The sequence below is a fragment of the Hyperolius riggenbachi genome, chromosome 4 (genome assembly GCF_040937935.1).
Source record: "Hyperolius riggenbachi isolate aHypRig1 chromosome 4, aHypRig1.pri, whole genome shotgun sequence".
In the NCBI taxonomy this organism is placed as follows: domain Eukaryota; kingdom Metazoa; phylum Chordata; class Amphibia; order Anura; family Hyperoliidae; genus Hyperolius; species Hyperolius riggenbachi.
The window spans coordinates 362,615,330-362,628,129 of NC_090649.1; the positions used below are offsets into that span (position 1 = coordinate 362,615,330).

The 12,800-nt window shown below is 44.8% G+C and overlaps 1 protein-coding gene across 1 annotated transcript in view; it reads right to left on the minus strand.

Moving 5' to 3' along the window:
- The window catches only part of LOC137570839 (visual pigment-like receptor peropsin), a 42,508-nt gene that overhangs the window by 15,338 nt on the left and 14,370 nt on the right, over nt 1-12,800 (minus strand). The window contains exon 3 of the mRNA XM_068279547.1: nt 1,459-1,558. Coding sequence (XP_068135648.1) covers nt 1,459-1,558 — 100 coding nt within the window. The remainder of the gene's footprint in view (nt 1-1,458; nt 1,559-12,800) is intronic.

A 12,800-nucleotide genomic window follows, 5' to 3' on the forward strand; every position in this document is an offset into this window, starting at 1 on the left:
AGATTTGCTGTGTAAACTAAAACTTTAGATAAGATATATAAACAAGTTACTTGTTATAGTTAGTTTTTCATTTAATCTTGGATCCGCTTTAATTACTTTTGTCTACATCATTCAGCTCTCTCCAGGCCAGCATGTTTTCTTATATTTTAATGCTTAGAACTGTACTTCATAGTCAGCATCAATAATTTAGCACCAGCAGTCATAAATAAGCTGCTGAAAACGAAATTAGTCCAAAGTTTCAGCAGCAACAATTGATCAGCGCTTTTGAAACAGTTCATTCACTGATGTACAGTAATAGCACCGTGGTGATTCCAAGCTTCAGTGAACATTCACCATCACCAAAAATACAGAGACGCCTGCTTTACAAGGCTATATCTGGTGTTTCACCTACTGGCGTCATCAGGGGATATTGTAATTGAATCCCATGTTTTTATCTACCTTTTTATACAATGGAATGTGGTTTCCAGACCTCACTTCCCCACAGCTTCCATGAAGTGCAAGGCCAGTCTGCCAGAGCACCAAGCTGGACACACCTTGAGGGCCCTTTCACACTGGGACAGTGCGGAAATGTTACCTCTCCCCACCGCAGGGCAATGAAAGTCTATGGAGACTTTCACTCTGGCGCAGTACGGTGCCATGCGACAGAAGTGACGTTTTCGCCACATCCCCAACGCTCATACAGATCTACGTTACCGCTTGGTTCTGCGTCGACGTGCAGCGGACGGGAAGTCATATGGTGGGGCGTCGCAGTGGGAAAACCTGCCGCGGGTTTTACGCGCGGAAGCTTATTTTTTTTTCAGTACACCTCTGCACACGTGATCGCATCGGCCACAGGAAGTGAGCGTCACTTCCTGCTTGGCTGGCTGCCAGACGGGTTACCACGTACTTACGTGGTAATCCCCAAAGGCCTGTTTTTGCCGGTGCAGTGCGGCCCCCGGGCCACACCGCACCACTGCCGCAAATCTGCGGTGTGAAGCCGGCCTAAATCTTCCACAAGGGCCAGTACAATCAAATATTCTTCTCAAATTACAAACTTCCAGGAGAATTTTTGTGTGCTGAGCCTTGTGGAAGATTTATCTCCCTTTTATACCTCCCAAGATTTTATTTGCTGAAGAAGCTGCAGCTTCGCATTGAATGATGCCATTTACAGTCTCCCCGAGAATATGTATAGCTAAATAATATCTCCAAACTAAAGACCAGTTATGAGTAAAACGTCACTGCCTTGTGTATGCCTTACGAGGGAAAATCGCTAGAGCTAATCATTTCTACTCTTCATAGTAGATATGATCAATAAATTATCTGATTAAATCTGACATTAGCATTAAATGTTGAAATCTTTTGTTAGCGACAAATCAACTTTGTTTTATTTTCATTGCTGTTAGTATTTTTTCTGTGACATTTAGCATCCAGTAATAAAGATAAAGGCTAATGTAAACAGTGCTGTTCCACTGACCTTACCTCTTTGAGGATGACAGCCTTTAATATAGCGTGTTACACTGATTAGGGTAAGTGTATTTATACTGGCCAAACCAAACAGTAGCGTAAGAAAACCATCAACCTGCAGAGAAATTAAATGTTTTAAATTAAAGGTTATATTTATCCTCACAATAAGTAGACTTAGGTCCCAATTTAATTAACCTTTCTCCCAAGTTTTCTCCTAGAAGTTTTTCTTTTCCTCTACGAACCAATTCTTTGTCTTTGCATGCCTTCCCATAAATTTTCATGCATATACTCATTTGTGCATAAATTAGTTTTCTCATGCCAATAGACTTCATGCATTTGGTGAAAATATGTTTTCAAATGCATAATTTCGCAAATATACTAATCTGTGCAAAAAATGTGACAATTTTGCAAATATTATGGCAAAACAAAAATGCCTAGATTTGGTTATCATCACTTACTAGAACATATACAAAATAACAGAAAATACTTCTCATGAACTCTGATATTACTTCTGATACTGAATATACTTTCACTACACTTTGCAGACATAATTGAATAACCAGTATCATGTATTGCCCATCAAATAAATTTTAGGATAAAACTTATAAAAACAAAACAGAGGACACCAAGAGCCCAATAGTGCAATATTGTCTGGTAAGCTCAATATATAATGTAAAGTCAAAGGTTCTTATACTCACAAAGGTGGGTTACCATCAGGTAACCACTTGACAGGCAGGTGGGGAGTATTAGTACCTGACCCCACTCAGGTATAAAAGTCGCTCTCTGTAGATAGGAAAATGGGGAAAGAACCCCTCCACCAGGGGTGGACTTAATCGTGCTGTAATATGTACGAACAGAGGCGCCAAGCAGAGTAAAACAATGTTCTAAAAATGATAAAAAGAGGGAAGTCGAGGTGGACTTACCTCCCTCTGGTAGTGGACATATACTCAAAAGCAGCGGCGTTAAAAATTCAGATATTCGCCTGGAGTCCTGGACCCTGTTGGTGGTGGCGGAGAAGTCAGTGCGGCCTGCAGGCAGAGATGCTGTGTGTGGGGACTGACTTAGTCTTTGGGTGGGCAGTAGCCCTCCGGGATCCATGCCTCATTCATTTTGCTAAAGGTGAGGTACTGAACACTTTTTTGTGACCTAGGCGACTTCTCTTCTCAATGACAATGCCTCCAGCTGTGCTAAAGGTCCTTTCTGACAGGACGCTTGAGGCAGGGCAAAACAGAAGTTGGATGGCAAATTGGGACAGCTCTGGAACAGGTCAAGCCTGCGCACCCAGTAGTTCAGGGGTTCATCGCTGCTCACAGCGTCTACATCCACACTTAAGGCCAGAAAGACAGCTACCTGCCGGTACAGGCATTGGTGGAGGGTGGATCCGGAAGGGCTAAGGCAAGACGTTGGACTAAAGAATGTCCGCATGTCCGACATCACCATGAGATCGGTAGAGCGTTCTGTCCTTGCATGCGTGGACTTGAGAGAAGGAGGATTACTGGCAGTGGCACCTTTATTTTGTTGTGCTGTGACATCACCCTTAAACGCACTGTAAAGCATAGTTGCCAGCTTGTTCTGCAAGTGCTGCATCCTTTCTGCCTTCTGGTGATTTGGAAACATCTCTACTACTTTGTGCCTATACTGAGGGTCTAGTAGCGTTGCCACCCAGTACAGCTCATTCCCCTTGAGTTTTTTTATACGGGGCTCCCTCAACAGGCTGAGAAGCATAAAAGACACCATCTGCACAAAAGTTGGATGCCGACGTACTATACATCTCCTCTTGCTCTTCCTCAGTGATGTCAGGTAAGTTCTCCTCCTCCCCCAGCCACGAACAATACCATGGGAAAGGTGAGCAGCACAAGCCCCCTGCAACGCCTGCTGCGGTTATTCTTCCGCCTCCTCCTCCAAAAAAACAACCCACCTTCCTCATCATCTGACTCCTCTTCCCCACACGACTCTTCCTCCTCCTCCTCCTCCCCCTCTGTGCTGCCACAGATGTTGAGGAATCATCTGCTTAGAATTGATCCCACAACTCTTCCTTCTGTTCCTGTTCACGCTTCTCCACAGCATGATCCACCACTCTACGCACGGCACGCTCCAGAAAGAAAGCATATGGGATGAAGTCGCTGATGGCGCCTTCACTGCGACACACCAAGTTTGTCTCCTCCTCAAACGGCCGCATGAGCCTGCAGACATTTTGCATGAGTGTCCAGTACTTTGGCCAGAACATCCCCATCTCCCCAGAGCATGTCCTTTGACTGTAGTTGTAGAGATACTGTTTGACGGCTTTCTCCTGTTGTAGCAGGTAGTTGAACATCAGGAGCTGTGAATTCCAGCGAGTCGGGCTATCGCAAATCAAGTGTCTCACCAGCAATTTGTTTCCCCGCTGAATATCGGCAAAGCGTTCCATGGCTGTGTAAGATCGCCTGAAATGCCCACACACCTTCCTGGACTGTTTCAGGACATCCTGTAAGCCTGGGTACTTAGACACAAATCTCTGAATTATTAGATTCAGCACATGTGCCATGCAGGGTACATATGTCAACTCTCCCAAATTCAAAGCCGAAATGAGATTGCTGCCGTTGTCACACACCACGTTGCCGATCTCCAGTTGGTGCAGGGTCAGCCACTGATCCACCTGTTTGTTCAAAGCAGCCAGAAGAGCTGCTCCAGTGTGACTCTCTGCTTTGAGGCAAGACATGTCTAAGATGGCGTGACACCATCGTACCTGGCATGCAGCATAGGCCCTGGGGAGCTGGGTCTGTGTAGCTGGAGAGGAGATTGCAGCACCAGTAGAGTTGAACTGCCACTCAGCCAAGGAGGAGGACGACAGCAAAGAGGATGTAGCAGGAGAAAAGGAGGTGGCAGCAGGCCTGCCTGCAATCCGTGGAGGTGTCACAACTAGGTCCGCTGCACAGCCACGTACTCCCTGCTTGCCAGCGGTCCCCAGGTTGACCCAATGGGCTGTGTAAGTAATGTACCTGTCCTGACCGTGCTTGGCAGACCAGGCATCGGTGGTCACATGGACCCTTAACCCAACGATGTGTGCCAGAGATGACACCACCTGCCTTTCAACTTCACGGTACAGTTTGGGTATCGCCTTGTTGGAGAAATAATTGCAGCCTGGTATATTCCACTGCGGTGTATCAATGGCCACAAATTTTCGGAAGGCCTCAGAGTCCACCAGCTGGTATGGTAACAGCTGGAGAGATAACAGTTCCGCCAAGCCAGCTGTCAGACGCCGGGCAAGGGGGTGACTGGCAGACATTGGCTTCTTCTGCTCAAAGATTGCCCTCACAGACACCTGGCTGCTGCTGTGCAGAGGAGCAGGAACTGCTCAAGTTGAGAGGCGGCGTGGAGGAGGGTGGCTGTGATTGTAAAGGTGCAAGGGAGAAAGCGGCTGAAGATGATGCACCTGAAGGAGGAAGAGGAGGAGGAGGGTGGCTTTGCTTTTGAGTGCTGCTTTTCCTTAGGTGGTCTTCTCAATGCAGTTTGTGCCTTTTCTCCACGTGCCTTCGTAAGGCAGTTGGCCTACGTGGCTGTTGGCCTTTCCATGGCTCAATTTTTGGCAGCAGAGAAAACAGATGGCATTGCTCTGATCTGAGGCAGACACACACAAAAATTTCCACACCGCTGAGCCCCCTGGGGTGATGACACTATGGTGGCATCAGCAGCTGACGTTGAAGGGCATGTTGGCTGGCTGTACATAGGTGGCGATACATGGCGCCGGACACTATCACCAGCTGTTTCTGATGACGAGCTCCCCCTGCTTCTTTCAGGAACTCGTCTCCTCCTACACCTCTCTTACTCCCCCTCTGAACTGTCCCCTTGGTCATCTTGTCTATTAGGATCCCACGTGGCATCCGTATCATCATAATCCTCATAATCATCCTCCCCAGCTTCGCTTGCCTCAGACACCTCATAAACTGCCCCAACAGCAGGTACTTCATCTTCCTCCTTCTCACACCTTACGTCCATAGTGTCACCTAACTCAGACACATGAGGTGGTGTAACTTGCTTAGCACCTTCATCTTGTTGTAACAATAATGGCTGTGAATCAGACGGTGAATTCCCTGCGAAGTGTCAAATGCAGCGGTTGTGGTGCTTGTAGTAGCACAGGTGGCTGCGGAAGATGAGATGTTCTGTGTTAAATAGTCAACCACGTCCTGACAATCTTGGGAGTTGATCTTGGGAGTTGATGGGATGTGCCTTGCCTTCTTCAAAACACTATACCTTGGGCCACAGGAAATCACGTCAGCATGACCTCGAACAGACCTGCCGGGTGGCCTGCCTCTAACTCTGCCTCTGCCTGTTGTTTTGTCCATATCGGGGGAGGGGGGAAGTGAAGTGAAAGGTATGCACTGACTTGACTAATACAATGTGCAGTCACACAGGTGCAGTGAAAGGTATGCAGTGACTGTTATTACAATACAATGTGCAGCTGTCACACAGGTGCAGTTAACAGGTATGCATGGACTGGTATATTACACAGCGTGTGGTCACACAGGTACTGTGAACAATTATGCAATGACTAGTATTACAAATGTGCAGCTGTCACACACAGGTACCGTGTACAGGTGCAGTGACTGGTATTCAATATAACACTGCTTGCGGTCACGTAGGTAGGTGCACTACTGAACAGGTATGCAGTGATTGGTATTACAAATGTGCAGCTGTCACACACACAGGTACTGTGAACAGGTGCAGCGACTGGTGGTATATAACACTGCGTGTACTCACGTAGCTAGGTAGGTGCACTGAACAGGTGGGTATGCAGTGATTGGTATTACAAATGTGCAGCTGTCAAACACCCAGGTACCGTGAACAGGTACAGCGACTGACTGGTATATAACACTGCGTGTGCTCACTTGGGTAGGTAGGTGCACTGAACAGGTGGGTATGCAGTGATTGGTATTACAAATGGCAGCTGTCACACACACAGGTACCATGAACAGGTGCAGTGACTGGGGGTATATAACACTGTGTGCGCTCACGTAGGTAGGTAGGTGCACTGAAAAGGTGGGTATGCAGTGATTGGTATTACAAATGTGCAGCTGTCACACACAGAGGTACCGTGAACAGGTGCTGTGACTGGGGGTATATAACACAGCTGTCACACACAGGTAGTCACTGAATGTGCTGGGCCTGGCAGTGGCTATAGATGGCCCGAACGGTTCGATGGCGAACTTCCGTGGTTCGCGATTGCGGCGAACTGGGAACTTTTCCAGAAGTTCGGTTCCCCCCATAGTGCATCATGAGGATCAACTTTGACCGTCTACATCACAGTCAGCAGGCACATTGTAGCCAATCAGGCTACACTCCCTCCTGGAGCCACTCCCACCCTTATAAAAGGCAGGCACCGCCGGCCATTATACTCACTCGTGTGCCTGCAGTAAATAGAGAATGGACAGCTGCTGCAGACTCTCTCATAGGGAAAGATTAATTAGGCTCTTGTAGGCTTCTTAGCTTGTTCCTTGCTGATTCTTATTGCTAAAATAGCACCCCACAATGGCTCTTTTGAGAGCTAATCTTGTTCTTGTGATCTATTTTTTTTTCTGTGTGTGTCCCACTGACACTTGTGTTGCATAGGCAGCCTTGCTAATTCATATTGTGTGTGTGTGTGTCACTGCCAGCCAGGCCCAGCACATTCAGTGACTACCTGTGTGTGTGACAGGCAGCTGCACATTGTAATACCCGGTACTGCGTATACCTACCTACCTGTTGTTCACAGTGCACCCACCTACCTATGTGAGTTGAGAGCACGCAGTGTCACTGTGCCTGTCCGCTACATGTCTGTGTGTGACAGGTGCACATTGTAATACTCATTACTGCATATACCTACCTACCTGTTGTTCACAGAGCACCCACCTACCTACGTGAGCGCACGCAGAGTCACTGTGCCTGTCCGGTATCTGTCTGTGTGTGACAGGTGCACACCTGCCTTTAAGTGTGGATGTAGACACTGTGAGCAGCGATGAACCCTTGGACTACTGGGTGTGCAGACTTGACCTGTGGCCATAGCTGTCCCAAATTACCATCCAACTTCTGTCTTGCCCTGCCTCAAGCGTCCTGTCAGAAAGGACCTTCAGCGCAGCTGGAGGCATTGTCACTGAGAAGAGAAGTCGCCTAAGTCACAAAAGTGTTCAGTACCTCACCTTTATCAAAATGAATGAGACATGGATCCCGGAGGGCTACTGCCCGCCCCAAGACTAAGTAAGCCCCCACAAACAGCATCTCTGCCTGCACGCCATGTGACTGCCTGCCCCAAGACTAACTCGCTCCCCAGGCTCTATTCTGCCCGTAGGCCACTCGACTGCCTTCTCCGCCACCACCAACAAGGTCCAAGACACCAGGCGGATTCCTGAATTTTTAAGGCCGTTGCTAGCAGCGGCCGCTATAATAATTTTTCTGGTGCGTGTACATGCCTGCCTAATTTTTCTGGCTGCACTGCAGCTGCAACAACAAAACAAAAGGCATGTACATGTGCCAATTCCGCTTCATGCTCATTACCTTGCCACGGTGAAAGAGCTTGCATATCACAATGAAGCAATGACCGCCGGCTATATGAGTGTATCGGGGGGGCTCTATGAGTGTCTCATTGTGGACAGACCAAATTTGATCAGCTGGACAGTCACTGTTCTGTCATTCAGCTACCTCAGCCCGGCGACCACATGGGCTGGAAAGCCGCCATCACCTGCACTCTCGTCATGGTGTCCTCCAGTCCAGCCCGGCCGTCACTACACAATCGGCTGTTTGCAGTCATTGCATGCCTTTCACTGCATCTTTGACTGCACGTTGTATTATACCTGGCAGTCAGTGCATACCTTTCACTTGAATGGATGGCAGACTTGCCCTCCATAACAGATTCTCGTTAAAGGCAAGTGGTGACATCTTTGCCCTCCATAACAGATTCTCGTTAAAGGATTTAAAGTTGATTCGTCTCATATACAGTAGGGCCTTAAAAGTCCTCCTGTATTGTTATTTTTGGTCACTACCTCGGGACGTGCATGCCATGCCTGCTGCCTTCCTTGGATGTGTGGTGATAGCCGTTACTGCTCCTTTGCCCCTAGCGTGCCTGCTGCCTTCCTTAGATGTGTGGTGGTGGTGGTAGCTCCCACTCTGGACAGGAATCGAACCAGGATTCCCCGGCCATTACCCGTGGTCACCATGCTACTGAGAAAGTACAATCGAAAGTTTCACACAGTTGAATGAATGGCAGACTTGCCCTCCATAACACATTCTTGGCAAATGCTTTCGATTTGGTTCGTCTTGCGCTGGGTCAAGGGTCCATCTGACCACAGATGCCTGGTCTGCAAAGCATGGTCAGGGCAGGTACATTACTTATACAGCATGGGTCTCAGGCTCCCACTCAGGACCGGAATCAAACCCTGATTCCCCGGCAATTACCCGTGGGCACAATGGCAGACTTGCTCTCTATTATAGATTCTCGTTGCAGGTACTGAACAGCAAGTAGAAAATGTAATTTAAAAAAAAAAAAGATGTAAGCTTTAACAATGGTAGAGAAAGAACCATTGAAAGTTGATAAGGCAGTCAGACATTACCTGATATCACTGAGTGAGGAAGAGCAATCTCGCCATGGTGTGCACCAGTCCAGCACGGCCATCACTACACAAACAGCTGACACTTATGACCCCCCCCCCAGTGGTGCCTAACCCTTAGGACCCCACTGGTGGTGTCTAACCCTAAGAAACCCCCCTGGTGTTTACTTAACCTAATCCCCCTAGGGCACCTAACCCTAAATCCCCTCCTTAACCTAACTTCGGCGATATGTGGCTATGAAGCCTCTGCACCTGCTATGCAATGCCACAATATAGTTATCCGCAAGCCATTTTTTCCCACAAGTCTGTGCAGAAAAAATTTTCCCTCTTGGCAGTAATCGTTCACCTCCAGCCCGGCACTCAAATGTACCTTCAAAGCTGTGATTTGCTGTAAAAATTGTTAAATTGGGCGCATTGAGGTGCCTGCAAATGGCTGCCACCATGTGCCCAAATTTCCCCCTAATGCTACTAAATGCGGCTTTTATTATAAGCGCCTATGGAGCTGGCCCTGTTTTTTTTTTCAGTAACGGCTCCTGCGCCCTTTTTTCCTGCTTTGGTCTGTTTAACTGCATGTTATGCCAGACTAATTTCTCTTTAAAGTGCTTGGATTGTTTTGTGCTTACAGGATGCTGAGACATTAATACAGCTGCTTCTTTATATTATCATATATTATTGTTTGTTAAAAGTCACATCTGTTGCAACAAGTTTTAGGAACATCTGGGCTGCCAAAGTCATAGTTATAAAGACTTGTATAACCACCTTAATTGTAGAAGAGAAGATACAGTGGTACAGGTAGTGAAATTATTAGCAAATGAAATGAATTATACTGAGTAGTTTTTCTCTGGTACTAGCTCTATTTATTCATGGTGTGGCCGCTCTCCCTGGATATTTTACCGGCATATTTTCCTAATCCCTTTTTAACAGTGTTAGAATGGATTGAAAACAGATTGCTAAAGTAGCTATTGTGTGTCAACTTAGTCTGCAGTTCTAATCCTTCCATTATCTGCTAATAAAGCTGCTGCACAAGTTACAGAAACCACATCCGATTTTTTTGTCAGTTTGTCTCTGCTGAATTTTATATTTTATCCAATATACATTATTTTATATAACTATAGGTATTTCTGTTAAACTTGCCCCAGGCATAATCTTATATATTAAAACGAAAGGGCCTATATATAAAGTGATGCTTTAATTCTGCCCTGTATGTTACACATTGAAACAGTTGGCAACATAGATTGTCAAGAAAAGCTCTGTTGTAATGCAGTAAGTACCGCAATACGTTTGCCGATCACAACAACACACCATTTTGATAATGAGGGTACCATCAACACTCGCTTATAAATACATTTAAATGAAAGAGTATCCAAAAGAAGGATGAGTTTTCCAGTGATGTTATAAAAAAGTCACGTGAAAATTTGTCTATATATACATTCCTTGTATGGGCAGTAAACTACATGTGTCAATCGACTTTCAAACGACTGAAAATGTATTTCAATCTATTATGCGCTTAGGATCACAGTTTTTACGCCATGTGCTTAACCAAAACAAAAATGCAATAAACCAGAAACAGGCATCGGGTCAACTGGGTTCACATTAGTCAAAAACAAACAGGTCACAGTCCTTTGCCTCTGAAACTGTGGTCTTGTTTATCTCTGTCCTTCTGTGTCCTCTGACCCAATGCAAAAGAAAAAAAAAACTAGGTGGATTAAATGTAGAACTTGATATAAATTGTTTTATTACTAATAATTAAGGTTTCAATATTGGGTACTTTAGAGTATACCGATTTTTTTATATCATGTTTTTATTGTAGTTTTATTAATGTTGTTACAATGCTAGCTAGCGGAACTTTAAAGGAAGCCGTTTTTTTATTTTATAAAAAAAAAAATAAAGAATGTAATATATAAAGCCAGCTTATTTTGGACAGGTCATGCTTTAAGAGTGTAAGGGTACCACTTGTCCTAATCCCAGCAAAAGATCATGGGATTTTCTAGTGAGATGAGGGTGGAAGTCCACCTGTTACATAAGGGAGTATGGGCTGAGTGAGATGGAGGCGGAAGTCGAGCATTAGTAAGGGATGGTGTGGCTTCAGGGCCAGTTCTAGACTTTTTGCTGCTTGAAACACTCTTTGTAGGATATGCCGACAACCCCAACCCACAGGAAATGCTGATAAAGATATATATATATATATATATATATATATATATATATATATATATATATATATATATATATATATATATATATATATATATATATATATATATATATATATATATATAGCTATACCCTGTATATATACACCCCATCACACATCATATGTGCCTCATATTATACAGTATATACCCCCATATAAACCCCATAATTGGTGAGAGATCACCATGTCCAGTCTGACACAAAGCTTTGGCATGGGACTAATCAGGCAGGGGTGCCGGCACCAGAACAGCCAATCACAGCCGCCTGCTACTCCTTTTGCTAACAGGGGGATGATGGTCTTGCAGGCGGGACCACGGCAGCATGATTTGGCTAATCACTGTACTTGATCAGTAGCAGTGACCTATCAGATGTCCCATGTGCCTGATATTCCCTTGTCGGCGCTTTATTACCATAGTGATGGCAACCATTGAACATCTATAGATTACAACAAGCAAATCCTAGTCCTTAAACCAACCATAAAAGGTAACTATAGATTTTTCATTAATCATTCGTTAAAACTGAGGAAGTAATTTATTTACACATTATGCAGGTGTGATTTTGTGTGCCTAATCAGCCAGTAAATTAATAAAAAAAAAAAACTTTGCTCATAACTGTGAAACGTTTTTTAATTATGAGATTAAAGTGAAATCATCAAAATCTTCAATAAACTAGGGTGTTAAAGGCACCAAAGAGGTTTTCTTAACCAATCCTCATGCCTGGCATTCTTTGAACTCGATGTCACTAAAATGTGTTTTAAATGTTTGAACTAAAATGTGTAATTATTTTCTTCTTTTAATGTATCTTTATGGATACATTTTTTTAGTAGTCATTTTTTTAAACAATATATTAGTTCAGTTTGAAATCCTAAAAAAGATCTAGCATTTTAGTTCTAACTGAACTACACTAAACTATAGAAAAGTTCACCCTATCAAGGGTTCAAAACACCACGCTAGGTGAGGCCCGTCTCATACAATCTACACTACATGTATGATAGTTGCAATTGATTAGAAGAAATAGTACTTGATCTACTAAAGTCTTTTGGTTTCTTGCAAAGGTCTATATAGGCAATGGGAGACATTTAAAACTGTGTGTTTTGTATGCAGGAGCAACAGTTCCTGCTCTTGCCCCATATTAACTTTGTGGTCAGCAGGTACTTATCAGTAAAGCTGGCCACTAACGGCCCAATTTCTAGCGAAAAATCGTTCGAGCGATCAGAAATTCTGATCGGATTGGTTGTAAATAATCTCCATTGGTGGACACAATCAATTATGAACGAGTGAAAAAAATGTCGCCCGAATGAATTTTCGTCGACCGAAAATTTGAATTTTCTTGGTGGTCGTGATAGATAGGAAGCAATGATTGGTTAGTTGATGGTGTAGTGAACGATTTTTCATCCGATCAGAATTTCTGATCGCTCGAACGATTTTTCGCTAGAAATTGGACCGTTAGTGGCCAGCTTTAGATACACTGCTTTAGCTGCAGGGCTAGCCACAAAGAGTTACAGTCTTACCAACAGAGGCCTGATGGGAGGAGCCAGATGATCTATGCTGACTTAAAAAGACTAGCTTGTGCCCCCCAACTACCTCATGTGGTAATGAAAAAAACAAA